General features: G+C 27.7%; 1 protein-coding gene across 1 annotated transcript; it reads right to left on the reverse strand.

The window, feature by feature from the left end:
- Positions 1–13,034: 13,034 nt before the first annotated feature.
- On the reverse strand, positions 13,035–14,645 carry LOC135929108 (GATA zinc finger domain-containing protein 14-like). The gene has a single exon (XM_065465619.1). The coding sequence runs from the start codon at positions 14,643–14,645 to the stop codon at positions 13,035–13,037; it is 1,611 nt and encodes a 536-aa protein (XP_065321691.1).
- Positions 14,646–16,024: the final 1,379 nt, after the last annotated feature.

The raw sequence follows: 16,024 nt of genomic DNA on the forward strand, positions 1-16,024 counted from the left end.
TGCGTTAATAATAATATTCATTACATCTTAAGATGCCAGCTTATCCTGATAGATAAAATTAATATAATTTAAAAAAATTTAATTACTATTTATTTGATACCCATATAAATTTTTATTTTTAGCCCCCCCCCCATTCCCAAATAAAGTCCAACCCTTTAAGATTATAAATACTTTCAGTCAAGAGATATTTAAAATACCTTTTATTTGATTCCTATATCAATATTTTGTGTTTATATAAATTTTCCTGACGATCTAAGATCTCCGGCATACTTAGAGTATACTTATTACAATCTTAAACTAGCTTTTATTTGATACCCTTATCAATTTATTGTGTTGATAAAAATATTCCTGACCACCCCCCCCCAAGACCTAAACCCGCCCGGTATGAGGGATTATTATTATTACAATAAAAAAATGTATTAATTACCTTTTATTTGATACCCATATCAAAAAAAATATTTTTAACACCCCCCCCCTCCATCCACTCTCCAGACCATGTCTTTGATACCCATATCAAAAAAATTATTTCACCCCCCCCCCTCTATCTACCCAAGCCCAGACCAAGTCACACCCATCAAGACAAAATTTAAAACCTTTCAATCTAAATATATTTAAATTAGCTTTTATTTGATACCCATATCAATATTTTGTGTTGATTAAAATATTCTTGACCCCCCCCCTCCAGGACCTAGACCTGCCCTCTATGAGTGATTCTTATTATTACATTTTAAAAAAAATTTAATTATCATATATTTGATACTCATATCAAAAAAAAAATTCACCCCTCCTCCATCTACCACCCAGACCAAGTCATACCCATTAAGACAAAAATAAATACTTTCAATCTAAAGATATTTAAATTAGCTTTTATTTGATACCCATATAGATATTTTGTGTTGATAAAAATATTCCTGACCCCCCCCCAAGGCCTAGACCCACCCTCATTCCAATAAAAAAATATTTTAATTACCTTTTATTTGATATCCATAGTGTTGTTAAAAGGCTCGTTTTGAGCCGATCTTTTAAAACGGCTAACTCAATATTTTAGCCAGAAAAATATTGTCTAAGCCTCAAGATTTCGTTCATATATGTATAGACCTTTGTTCCTTCTACGAGAAAAATCTTCGGGCTTGAGTAGTATTCCTCTGGATAAAATATTGAGTTAGCCGTTTTTAAAAATCGGCTCAAAACGAGCCGTTTAACAACACTAGATATCCATATCAAAAAATATTATTTTTTACACCCCCTTCCTCCATCCACCCCCCAGACCAAGTCATACCCAACAAGACCAAGAATGAAGACTTTCAGTTAAAAGATATTAATATTAGCTATTATTTGAAACCTATATCGATATTTTATTTTGATAAAAATATTCCTGACCCCCCCCCCAGACCTAGACTCGCCTATTAAGGGGGAGAGATTCCAGTTGAATAGATCTTTAGATTAGCTATCGATTAATACCCTATATTAGACATATTTTATTTCATAAGGCCAAAAAAACAATATTGAAAATAAATAAATAACAATTAATTTTAAAAAAAAATCAAAACGCGCATAAAACGCGTTAAATTAAGATTTTTTTATATCATGGTTCAAACGTGATAATACCGTATAGTTCTTTATCCTTTAAAAAAACTTGATTCTTAAAGAGATCTCTTTAAAACCCGTGATGATCCCGAATAGTTCTGATCCCTTTAAATATTACGTCATATATATTCTACGTTATTATTTTAATATATATTTTTTAGCGCTGTAAACGTTGTTTTAAAAAAGAAACTCATTACTCGTTATGTCTGAAAAAAGGAACGCGTTACCGTTACTCGTTACCCTGTGAAAAATTTAATATCATATTGGGCAGTCCCGTTAATACAAGATTTTTTTTTATCTTGTACTCAGTATCATTTTAATATTCTTAATAAGATACTGGTATCACATCTAATCTGAAGAGAATCTTGTATCTTTTTAATTTTCTTGACTAGACATACAAATTCTTTTTAATATTCATGTTTAAAAAATTTATATCAACAGAACATAACCTTATTTTCTTCGTGGAACATTACATTAATTTCCTTATTTTTTGTTGCCATATTTTAAATATTTTGTTAACCAAAATTAGCTGGAAAATTTACATTTCACATTAATATAGATAGATAAAAAATTATGGGGGCAAAGGTTTTGTGAAAAATTTTTCCTATGATGATAAATATAATGAGGCTTTTTTGACATCATTGTTTTAAAAGGCCTATTTCTTTAAAATGCTTTTCTAGGATTATATTTCTTCATAAATTGAACACTTGATTTTTTTTAGCGCTTAGACTTTTAGACAGTACTTTTGGATTTTACACTTTTCTTTTTTATACTTTCTGATTTTTCCAACAAAAAAAAAATAATTATAAATTATTTTTCAAAACTTATATTTTTTCCAATTAATAACAATTATCTAGTGCTGTAAACATTTCTAAAAAAATCGAACACGTTCGCGTTCAACGTTCATTGACAAAAATCGGACGCGTTCACGTTCAAGTTCACTTTCAAAAAAAAGGAACGCGTTCACGTTCATGAACCAGTTAAAAATTTTATGAAAATTTTTTTTTAAATTTAATTTAATATAAATAAATGTTTTATATATTTTAACACAATATATTAGCCATGTTAAAAAATAATATAGTTTTACTTTGATAATATAATTATAAATAAAATATAATATAATATAGCGAATAAAAAGATATTTTTATTTATAGAAAATTTTTCTTATTAAATTTTAATAACAATTGTTTTCAAAATATTTATCTGATTTGGCAGTTAATACGGCATTAGCTATATTAAAAACACGCTCTACAGGGGCAGATGAGGGGATTGCGATATTATACTTAATTAACAGCTCATTTAACGTAGAGAATTAATTAAAAACATTTATTGTTTAGTTACTTGCTTCAAAAAATTGAGGTAAGTTATCCTCCTCCAATCCATTCTCTACTTACTCGACAAAAAAAGGATATCTCGAAATTAACAGTTCTCTAGGGTTTTCAAAGCATTTTTTTCGATAACGCTAGTTTATTTTTAATAGATTTGTTGTGCGGAAGTTTTATCCATGGCCATTGAAGTTTAGATGCTGGATGTATAATTGCAGAAAGAACATATTGATCTTTATATATATGTTCAAATCTATAAAAAAATATTATATGTAATTAATTGAGAGTGATAGTTTTAATACCTTTTATTAATCCCATTAAATATGTCGTCTATCAATGGTTGACCATATTTGAGGCCACTAATTTTTTTTAATTTTCAAATAACTATCGTTATTGTTGGGGTCAAATATCCCAAATTATTTCTTCAAATTTAATGATTTTACTTAGTTATATTATATAAAATAAAATAAAATAATTAATATTACAATAAAATGTTGTTTTAAATTGGAATCTGAAGATTTTGACAATATAATACTTTTTGGCCACATTTTACACTTAATAAGCATTGATTTAGTTCCTTCAATATAGGATTTTACTATAAAACATTTATCATATTTGGCCATGGTAATGATAATTCATCGGATTTTGGATTTTCCGAATCAGATGATGAGGATTAAATAATAATATCCATGCTTATGCTAATCTATTAAATTAAAATATAAACAATAATATACAAATTAATAAACTATGTGTTAAAATAATTGAAATGTGAAAAGGAAATACACAGCCGATTAAAAAATATAAATAATAATTTTTTTAAAAAAATTCGGAAATATTAAATTTTTCAAATAAATAAAAATAAAAAGTATTTTTAAAATTGAACGAACGTTAAATTCAACGCGTTCACGTTCAAAGTTCGTCAAAAATAAAAGGAACGCCGTTCATCATTTTTTTTAAAAAAACGAACTTCGTTTATTATTAAAAGAAGCCCTAAATGTAGTTCCAGTAGTATTTGATCAAGCTCAAACTATAACATCAATAGATTTAACATCTAATAAGGAAGATATTAAATGCTGCTGGGTTCAATAGTATAGATAACATTGGACTGGTGGTTTCAAAAGACTGTTGATATACATTAGAAATGCTTAATTATGATCCTTCCATTCAGAATTTTTTTTAAACATAATACTGCAATTTGTTGTCATGGGTCTGGTCGGCTTGGTCGAAAACCCACAAGGTTTAAGCCGAAAAAACGACCTTAAACCAAAGCCACCGTAGGTCAGACTGACTCGACCCAATAGGCTAAAACCATTGGGTCTAATAATAAATTGACGCTTCCATTTTATTTTTCTCCAAGAGGAAAAAAAATTATAAAATTTATTTAAAAGTTTGTTAAAAGTTTTTGATACTAGAAAGATGTTCTAAAACCTCTGGATCTAGTAATAAATTGGATTGACATTAAGTTTTAGTCCAAAAGTAAAATAATTATGAAAATTTTTTAAAATTGTTTTAAGCTTAGTTAAAAGTTTTGATACTATAGAAAGATGTTCTAAAACCTTTGGATCTAGTAATAAATTGGCACTACCATCATGTTTTTTCCACGAGAAATAAATTTGTTTTAAACCTAGTTAAAAGGTTATAATACTAAAAAGATGTTCTAAAACTTTGGGTTTAGTAATAAATTTGTACTGCTCTTATATTTTGCTCCCCGAGGAAAAAAATTATAAATTTTTCCAAAATTTGTTTTAAGACTAGTTAAAAGTTTATTATAAAAAAGATATTCTAAAACCTTTGGATATAGTAATAAATTGACACTGCGATTATATTTTACTCCACGAGGAAAAACTATATGTGAAAACTTTTAAATTCAAAAGTTTTTGATACTAGAAAAATGTTCTAAAACCTTTAGGTACTACCATTATATTTTACTCCGTGAGGAAGAGAATTTATTAAAATTTTTAAAACTTTGTTTTAAGCCTAGTTAAAAGTTTTGATACTAGAGATGTTCTAAAATCTTTGAGTTTAATAATAAATTGGCATTGCAATTATATTTTACACCACGAGGAAAAAGAAATTATGAAAATTTTTTAAAACTTTATAGTTACAAATTTTTGATACTAAAATGATATTTTGAAACCAAAGTTTTTTACTAGAAAGATGTTTTTGAAATCTTTGGGTCTTATAATAAATTGGCACTGCCATTATATTTTATTACACGAAGAAAAAGATATTTGTTTAATAATAAAAGGTATTCGTCGGCAAATATTACAGATTTAATTTAATTCTATATTGCAGATAGGAAATAATAAAAAATATTTATTAAAAATTTTGCACATTTTTTATATGTCATATTTTGCCATTTTTTCTATGAATTATATATGCAAGTGATATATTATGTCAACAAAACATTGTCCAATAAAATAATGGAATATTGATATAAATTATCCTATAGGAAACATAATAAATCAATTAGTCTACCCTCAGGTTTAGGGCTTGTTGGGGCAAAAATTTATTTTTGCTAGAATCAATCTTGAGAAAACAAAATTATATAGGTATAAATTTAGGTAAGTGTTTGGGCTATTTCATAATATTTTATAGATATACAATTATTATCAAACGTAAGATGATTTTGGCAAACATAACGCAGACTAGCCCGTGCAAGATTTTTCTTGGCCTTCGGATAGATCATCTTTAAAAGAATCTTCATTCAGATCCTTATCAATTTTTTTTTATATCCTTATCAGAATTTAATCTTATATGTGTGTTGTTTTTTAAAGGAATCAAGTCTTTCTTTTCATTGTCAAGTTCTTTTTACAAACTAAAAATAAATTCAAGTTTTCTCTCTTTGGTTGACCTCTGATTTTATCCAGAGCCTATCCAATTTAAGCAGCTGGTGAATTATTGCTGATAGTATATATTTACCTTTATAGATGTGTTCAAATCTAGATAATAATATAATCAAAATATGCTTTTAAATAAAAAAAATTAACTGTATACGTTTTATCTATGTCTTGCAGGATTGCATTATAAATGGCTTACAAAATTTGAAATTATTCAGAGCCATTTTTTAAAGTTCTAATATTATAATTGTAATACTATATAACAGTGACGAAGCTTCAGGTTCACTACTAGGGAAGCAATCAAAAAAAAAATTTATTTTTATTTTAGTCAAACTCAAACCATAAAAACATTAAGATTTATGAATAAGTGGTATTCGTCTTTGTTTTTGAGTAAAATAATAGTACTGCATTCATTATAAAAGTTATCGCTAGATTTTAAATTTTTTAATAATTTTTTTTCAATCGAAATCAAAGATAGATTCGATATTCGATTTTGGCTCATCCTGTTACTACAATAAGATTTGATTCTTTTTAAAGATGAAAAACTCCGTTCTGCACTTGCTGTTGTTGAAGCCAAAGTTAAGATGAATTTGCATAATTTAAAAAACTCTTTAAAACTTTTCATCAAATCAGTGCATATTAAAAATTCAAGCATTTCATTAACATTCTTTTTCTTTCTAAATTCAACATCCCGAAACACTACCTTTAATTCGGTATCCAGCTTGTGTAAGTCGAAAAATTGAGAATAAGTGTCGTTTAAATTATCTAATAAATATTTTGGGAAATTTTGATTATTTGGAAGAATTTACTAATATCTAACAATTCGACAAATTTAATATTTTTTGGTGTAAGACATATGAAATAGAATTAATCAAATCATTTTGAATATCACTTGATAGTCCAATAAAAACTGCACTATTTCTAAATGATGTTTCAATAGTAAATTTTCTTCCGCGAGCAAATAAATTGATTCAATATAATTTCCTCTATTTACTGAATTAGATGATTCATCATCACCACGGAATACGTCCTGAATTCCAAGAAAACATATAGAGTAGATCAATATTTTTAATATTTCTCTATTTTAGTTGACTTTAGAATTACGCTGTTCGATTGATATTTTGCGCATCGAATCTATCATATTTTCAATACGATTTTGTCCAAATGTTTTTAATTGAATCATCGATTGCAAATGAGCGGTTGATTCTTCATGCCGTTTAACTGCCTTTGAAAAATTATTCATATTCGAAAACCATTATCATTCCAAACATATTTTTCCTTTGGGAATAATAGGCATGACCAACAATATAGAGAATTAGAAAATTCACATCCAGTGAGCCATTTATATTTTTCATATTTATTGATAGAAAAATTACGGATACAAGTTTTGATTTCTTTTTTTAAGTTTTGTAAAATTGGGTTTGGTCTTCCTTTTTCAATAATCAATTTTTCGCATCAAAATTTCTTGAGCTAAATGATAATGTTAATAAATTTTCAATTATACATTTACAATTATTAAACATTAATTAATGATTTTAAAAACAAAAATTTTTTATTAAAAGAAAGGAAAAAATATTATATAAAAAAATTTCTTTCTCTTTTATTTATTAAAAAAATAAGCATTTTTTTATTTGCTTCCCCAATGCTTATTTTTTAATGGTAAAATTACACAATACCATGGCATGACTTTCTCTTTATTTATTAAAAAAAATAAGCAATATTAAATTTGCTTCCCTCATGTATATTTTTTTTTAACGTATTAAAAATAATAATAACTTTTTAACGTAGTAAAAATAATAGTATTTCTTAATATAGTAAAAATAATATTAATTTTTTAACGTTATAAAAATTATATTTAGTGAAGATCAACGGTCCGGTCCTATCGGTCTTACGGGACCGGACCGATTGTCGGACCGATCTCTTTGTTGAGGACCGTGGTCCGGACCGGTCTTTTATTAATATTTAAGTTTAGTATTCAATTAATATAATTTTTTTGTATATTTTATTATTGTTCTAGAGGAGTTATTTTAGATTTTGTTAATTTTTTTTTACAATATGAAAACCATAAGTTTGTCCAAGAAACATTTTACTTATAGTCCCAATAAAAAACATAGAATATGTGTTCACTGTAATACCAAATTTAACATATCGTCAGCAACAAGTAACAAAATAATTGTTTATAATTTTTTAAGCAATAAATTAATCAAAATAAGCAGTATTATTATTAAAATATTTTGGTTATTATTTATATATCTATTTTTTCTTAAGAAACTGTCTGAATAATTCATTGTCAAAATAATTTAACCTTATTCTTAATAAAATAATTAGGTACATTAAGCAGACATCTGATAAAACATAAAATATATACTTCTAATGATGAAAATGGAAATATCTCAAAAACACAATCTACTCTTAATTTTAATATGCCTCCACAAGCACAAAATCACTTTCTTCAATACCATTGGATAAATTTCAAACTGAACATATGAACCAATTAATAATAAAAAGGGTAATAATGGACTCTCTGCCAATGAGGATGTTGATTGATTTAAATTTGAATATTGTTTATTTTATATATTAACTATTTAAGTTGATTGTTTAATATGTTCAATTAACTTTATATATATATATATATAATGTTTTTAGATAAAAATATATAGTAATAAATTTGATTTAAATTTAAATAGTAATAGTTGATATAAGTCCTTTCTTTTATTTCTTTTATACGGTGGTACGTTTTTCGTTTTAAATTAAAGTTAAATGATAAAAGTTTTAAAAAAAAATTAAAAAATATCCTTACCTTGAATTCTTTAGTAAAAATAAAAAGTAAACGAATTACTTATCAAATTCGTCGTTCGATATTGGAGATGATATAAGGACAAATAAAATTTTTTTGACTTTTCTTTTCGATAGTCAAAATTTTATCCAAATTTACAAAATTATAAAAGGTAAAAAAATTTTATTAAGAATAAATATTTGTTAACTTCTTGTTTCTTTTATGGCGCCCTGTTATGTTTTTGTAAAAAAAAAAAAAGAATAAAATATAGAAAATTTGCCTAAAATTAAAATAAAAAAGTATAAATTAAATTAAATTTGAAATTGATGACTACCTTATTTATTGATTTGACTACCTATTGTGACGATTGCTTAATCCATTGAGATGACTCTATTTATATGTCTACCTATTGTGACGATTGCTTAATCCATTGAGATGACTCTATTTATATGTCTACCTATTGTGACGATTGCTTAATCCATTGAGATGACTCTATTTATATGACTACCTATTGTGATGACTATCTAACCTATGGAGATTGCTTAACCTATGGAGATGACTACCTATTATGACTACCTTATCTATTGTGACTACCTAATCTACTGAGATGACTATCTAACCTATGGAGACTGCTTAACCTATGGAGATGACTACCTATTATGACTACCTTATCTATTGTGACTACCTAATCTACTGAGATGACTATCTAACCTATGGAGACTGCGTAACCTATGGAGATGACTATCTATTGTGACTACCTTATTTATTGTGACTGCCTAATCTATTGATATGACCAATGCCTAATCTATGGAGATGTTAGCACGTTCTTTCATGCAAAAAGCTTCTTTCTTCATGGTGTCCCGGCTCTGGATGTTGGACTGGAATATGATAACCAGCACCTAACCTAATGTGACAACCTAGGAAGAACTGATATGGAAGTTGAACGATAGGTTATGAATTCTATTTTGTGAGACCAATGATATTAAAGTGTAATTAAAACATATGAATTAAAAGGGATTGATTTAAATAACCCTTATAAGTAATACTTAATATGATAAAAATGTTTTTGAAATAAAGCTTTTGAAGACAAAAGGTTATGTAAAAATTAAACATTATTATTTTAGAAAAATATTGTGTGAAATTTAAATTTTTTTTTAAGAGAGGGAAATGTGCATAATATTTGCATATTTTAACCTCGGAGATTGAAAATAAATAAAAATAAATTAAGTATTAAAACGCTACTAATTAAATATGGAAACGCTAAAAAATGTAAAACGCAAAAAATATAAAACGCTAAAAATATAAAACGCTAAAAGTATAAAACGCTATGATTAACTTAACACCTAAAAAATAATATAATAATTTATCATTCCTTATTCTGGATTAAAATTTTATTCCTTATTCCATAAATTATCATTCCTTATTACATATTGTTCCGAAATTCAAAATTTTATTTGTGCATATTATTCATATATTTGATTTGATCAACTATTCCAAATTACATATTCCGACTTATTCCAAATTCCAATATTCGACTGGATTAATTATGAAACATGATAATAACAATTTTGAGAAATGTGAACAACATACGATAAGGATATCAAGCCAACGATAACGTTCAACGATTTTATCAAACCTACGCGATTGATTCAAGCCTACAAAAAACGTACAAACTCACGCAACTCTAATAAACGATTTTATCAAACCTACGTGATAGAATCAAGCCTACGAGAACATTTGAGACTTATGCGCTAACCAAGATGAAACCGAGTACAATCGAAACGGGAAAAAAACTTCTGGGACAACAAGCTCTCGATGACTGCTGAGAAGAAGCTTAGTTCTTTGTAGAAGAGGGGGAATGTTGATTGATTATATATTTAAATAAATTTAAATTTGAATAGTTAATTTTAGTTTTATTTTAATATTGTTTATTTTTAAAATATATTAACGTTGATTGTTTAATATGTTAAAAACTTTATATATATAGATACTAAAAAGAAATAATAGATATAATAAAATTTGATTTAAAAAAAAGAATTAATTTAAATAGTTTCTTAAATCTAAAACTGTATGAATAATATGCACGAATAAAATTTTGAATTTCGGAACAATAAAATATGTAATAAGGAATGATAATTTATGGAATAAGGAATAAAATCCAGAATAAGGAATGATAAATCATAATGATTATTATATTATTTTTTAGGTGTTAAGTTAATCATAGCGTTTTATACTTTTAGCGTTTTAGCGTTTTATATTTTTTGCGTTTTATATTTAAATTTTAAGCACGTAATCTTTTAAGTAATCAGGTTTATTTTTAATTCTTATTGGTCTAGTAATTGGTATCTTAATCTCATACTTTGTGTCCACACTTCCCCCCTTAGAGGAATTTTTAGGGTCAATTTCATAATATTTTAAACTGTTGTAACATTCTCTTTTCCTTAACTGATCAAGATGCCTACTTACTATCCCTTTATCAGTATAAACTTGAAACATGGTGTTACTCTCTTTAAGTTTGATGCTGCCTTTGCACCACGTATCATCACCCTGTTTCTTATACCAAACATAATCTCCTCTATTAAAAGTTCGATTTCGTGGTAACGACATGAAGACTTCACCAACTTTATCCTCCAAAGGTTTTAATAAATCCCACTTTATTCTAATGTCGCGGTTAAACATTCTTTTGGACGGTGTAACTCCCGTAGTGTCATTCGGCGTGTTTCTATAGTTGAACAAAAATCTGTCCAGCGCAGTTTCTAAGTCAATCTTTGTGTTCCTTTTCATATGAGCTTTAAATGTTCTCACCATACGTTCAGCTTGTCCATTAGATTGCTGATGATAGGCCGACGTTAGTACATGTTTTATACCATAATTGCTACAAAATTTTTCAAAATCTTTGCTCGTGAAATTGGTACCATTATCTGTAACAATGGTTTCAGGTATACCAAATAGTGAAATAGTTTTATAAATTTACTTTAACGTGAATTCAGTCGTAATACTCTTTACCGGAACTATAACCGGAAATTTACTATAAGCATCAACGATTATCAACCAATTCTTTGTAAAAAACGGACCCGCATAATCTATGTGTATCCTTTCAAATGGTTTAGTTGCTGCTACCCATGGATTTTGTATTTTCTTCGGATTGTCATGATAAATATTACAATCATCGCAACTTTTGACTTCCAAATCAATGTCGTTGACCATACCAGACCACCACATACGATCTTTGGCTAAGGATTTAATTTTACCTGCTCCCAAATGACCTTCGTGTAACGCCTTCAGTATGTTCTTTCTCAGACTTGACGGAATTATTATTTTGTCGCTTTTGTACAGACAATCTTTAATGATACTTAGTTCTTGTTCAATATTTTCATAAATTTTATTTTGGATAGGCACATTATTTCTTATATCATTCATAACTTGAGATAATTCAAAATCTTTGGATGTTTTATCACGTATTCGGTCAAAACTAAGAGGCATATCGCCAAAGTCATTTATAATCGCGATATCATCAATAACGTCATCATCAATTACTTGTGGTAGTCTTGAGAGGCAATCGGGAACAACATTGTATTTACCAGCTTTATATCTGATGTTAAAGTCGTAACCCCCCAAAATTATACTCCACTTCTGTAACCTTAATGACATGGTGCTATTATCTTTGAGCCCTTTGGTGAAAATATGGATTAGCGGCTTATGATCCGTTATAATAGTGAACTTACTCCCTATCAAGTATTCTTGAAATCTCTTGATAGCAAACATAATGGCCAAAGCTTCACGCTCAATATTGGTATAGTTTGTTTCGGATTTTGCTAAAGTTCTTGATGCAAAAGCTATCGGTTTTTCTTTGCCATCTTTTTCAGTGTGAAACAAAACAGCTCCTAAACCTCTTTTAGATGCATCAGTCGCAATTCCGATAGGTAGTTCAGGATTAAAGTACGTCAAAGCTGGAGGAAGACTAATCAATGTCTTTAGATCATCAAAACTTTTGGAGTGTTCTAAATTCCACTCCCATTTTTCTTTGTTAACAATCTTGTATAAAGGATCAGCTATTTCAGCGAAGTTGTTCAAAAATTTTCTATAGTACCCGGCCATACCTAGAAACGTTGACAATTCCGCGGCTGATTTTGGTTCCGGCATTTTAACGATCGCCTCGATCTTGTCATGGTTGGCGTGGATCCCCTTGGCGTCGATGTCGTGTCCTAAGAACCTTAGACTTTTTTTGAAAAATAAGCTTTTTGCAAAATTAGGCACTAAACCATTAGATAGTATTCTTTCAAAAACCTTCTTTATGTTGTTGAAATGAACTTCGTCACTACTTCCCGTAATTAGTAGATCATCAATATAAAATATGACATCTTTCATGTCACTGAAAATTTGATCCATAATTTGTTGAAAAATCGCAGATGAAGTCTTTAACCCAAAAGGAAGTCTGGTAAACCGGTAGTACCCCCTGTGTGTAGATATAGTTAATATGTCTCTGCAGGTTTCATCGATGGGAATTTATAGGAACGCATCCTTGAAATCTATCTTGGTGAACTTCTTCCCTTCCTTGAGCTTAGCGATAAGATCATTTATTCTTGGAAGTGGGTATCTGAAATCCTCAAGGGCTGGGTTGACAGTGTCTTTGAAGTCGGCGCAAACCCTAACGCTCCCATTATCCTTGTAGACAGCGGTTATCGGACTTGCCCATCGGACATCTGTTACAGGCTCAATGACTCCATCTCCTATCCATCTCATAAGTTCTCTAGTAACAGCGTCTATCTTTGAATAAGGTAACCGTCTAGGTGGTATGATTTTCGGTTTGGCATCGTTACGTAGATATATCTTGACATTCCCTTTGTTAATCGGTTTTTTAGTCAGTTTAGATTCGCAATCTTTTATTAATTTCTTTATTTCATCTTCATAGTTGGTATCAATGTTTGCTATAAATTTGTTCAAAATATTACTAAAAGCATTAATCCACATACGTCCCAATAAAGCATTTTTATTAGATTTAACGATCACGGCTTGCAAGTGTTTGGTGATACCTTCGTAGGTTACTTTAACTTGAGTGACGCCAATAATTTTGATTAAGTTTCCATCATAAGCTGTGAGTTGTAGAGTGGACTTTTTAAGATCTTTAATACCTATTTGTTTAGCCATATCATGAGGTATAATTGTAAACTTGGATCCCGTATCAACCTGCATAGTAACAACAGCATCATTTACTTTTAAAGTGGTCATGAACGCATTATCATTAAGTTTAAACTCAGTTAAATTGTTGATATTAAAATCACTACCATTATTATTTTGTGTAGGGTTATATTTTTCTTCAACAATCTCTTCAATGTTCATGTTACAATTGATGTTACTTTGATTCACGTCATTATATTGTAATGGTTTTCTTTGATTAATATTCTGATTATAATTTTTCCACGTATTATTTTCTCCATTATTGTTGTTATTATAGGTTTGATATTGATAACCATATCGATTATTATATAGACTCTGATTTCTTTGATTGTTGTAAGACCAGGAATTGTTTCTCCCATTATAATTATTGTTTTGCCAAGTACCTCTACCATAATTGTTTGAATTGTTATTGTATTGCCAGGCATTGTTTCTATTATAATTATTGTTGTGCCACATGGAGTTTCTTCCGTAATAGTTTGAATTGTTATTCGAAGATTGGTTATTACGAAAATTTCTAGAGTTACCCTCACTGTCTCGAAAAATATTGTTTTGATAGTTTCGGCTAGCACTATAATTAGGCCTAAAATCATTATAATTCCTCTTCTTAAAATCAAAATTTTCCTTATGAGTGTTACGACCATTATAATTAAAATTATTTTCTTTAAAATTATTATGTTCATAATCATTAGAATTATTCTCATTATTACTAAAAGTACTTTTGCATGGTATTTTATCCATGTTTAAATTGTAAAATTTTTTATTTTTATCCAATTTTTTATCATTGTCTACATAATTTGTATCGCTAACGTCCGGTTTAATATTGCTGCCATCTAGCTCCACTCCTAATTTCATCATCTTATCTAAACCTTCGTGCTTATGTTTATTTAACTTCCTTCTGATATTATCATTTAAAGAACAAGTTATTAATTTCTCAATCATTCTTGTATCGTTATCAAAATCGCATTTTTTATGAAGTTTTGAAATTCTAAAATAAAAAGTATGGAAGGACTCCTCGGCACCTTGTACCGCTAAGTTAAAGTTCTTTATATTTACATTAATGTCCTCACTTGGAATTAACAGTTTCAATTTACCAAAAACAATATTAAAGTCTTTTAACTGTGCTTTAGAACATATCGACGTAACTTGGTCTACAATCTCAATTGGTAAGCTGCATAGTAGTGTCCTAACTTTAGATGAGTCTGACTCAATATGTCCTTTAAAGTATGTTAAGATAAGTCTCAGATAATTTTCCTGATAACTTGGGAAATTTAGGAACATATTGAGTGTGTGTAAGAGTTAATTTTTCGTCCATGATATAATTTTATTTGAGTAAAGTAAACTTTCAATATTTAAAATCGTAAAAGCAAAACATTGTAGTTCATTAAAATCAAATTTAAGTTGTCTAAAAATTTTAATTTTAATCAAGAGAATATGGTCCACTAAGTTTTAATAGTTTATCTATAAAAATTCTAATTCGAATTCGTAAAGAGGATTTAATCCACTAAGTTTCAATATAATTTGTCTGTGAAAAATTTAATACTAATTCGTGACTAAGTTTTTAGAAAAAAAAATTTATTGATATTCTATAAGTTAAACATTGCGTAAATTTATATTTAATAATGAAATATAGGGAAAATTTTCTTTACCCTATAAATATAATGTCAAATATGTAAAGCATAAAGATATTTAAATTTTAATATTCAATAATTTTACAAAATATAAAAATATAATTATTGTCATCAAGAATATAGGGTTTCCCATTTAGAGACATATATGCATCAATCATTTTTCGTAAAGATTTAAAATAAAAAACAATTTCGTTCGTCCTATTGTCACGGACATAAGAAAATTCTTTACATATTCCCATTTCTTTCAACATTTTATCAAAAATAACGTATTGAGGTATATTATAAGTTTTAAAACAAAACATCACGACGTAAAAATTGAAAGATTTAGATGAAAAAAATATTTTTTATCATATAACTCCTTTATTTATATATATATATATACTCTATTTTATTTTTTTATTTTTTTACCTTTTTATAATTTTGTAAATTTGGATAAAATTTTGACTATCGAAAAGAAAAGTCAAAAAATTTTATTTGTCCTTTATCATCTCCCATATCGAACGACGAATTTGATAAGTAATTCCATTACCTTTTATTTTTTACAAAAGAATTCAAGGTAAGGATATTTTTTTTTTAACTTTTATTATTTAACTTTATTTTATTTTTTGAAAGAAAAACGAAAAACGTACCACCGTAACCGGGGCACCATAAAAGAAAGTGTTTTAAATTTAAGAAACTATTTAAATTAAT

The sequence above is a fragment of the Gordionus sp. m RMFG-2023 genome, chromosome 1 (genome assembly GCF_954871325.1).
Source record: "Gordionus sp. m RMFG-2023 chromosome 1, tfGorSpeb1-WG-v2, whole genome shotgun sequence".
Classification (NCBI taxonomy): domain Eukaryota; kingdom Metazoa; phylum Nematomorpha; class Gordioida; order Chordodea; family Parachordodidae; genus Gordionus; species Gordionus sp. m RMFG-2023.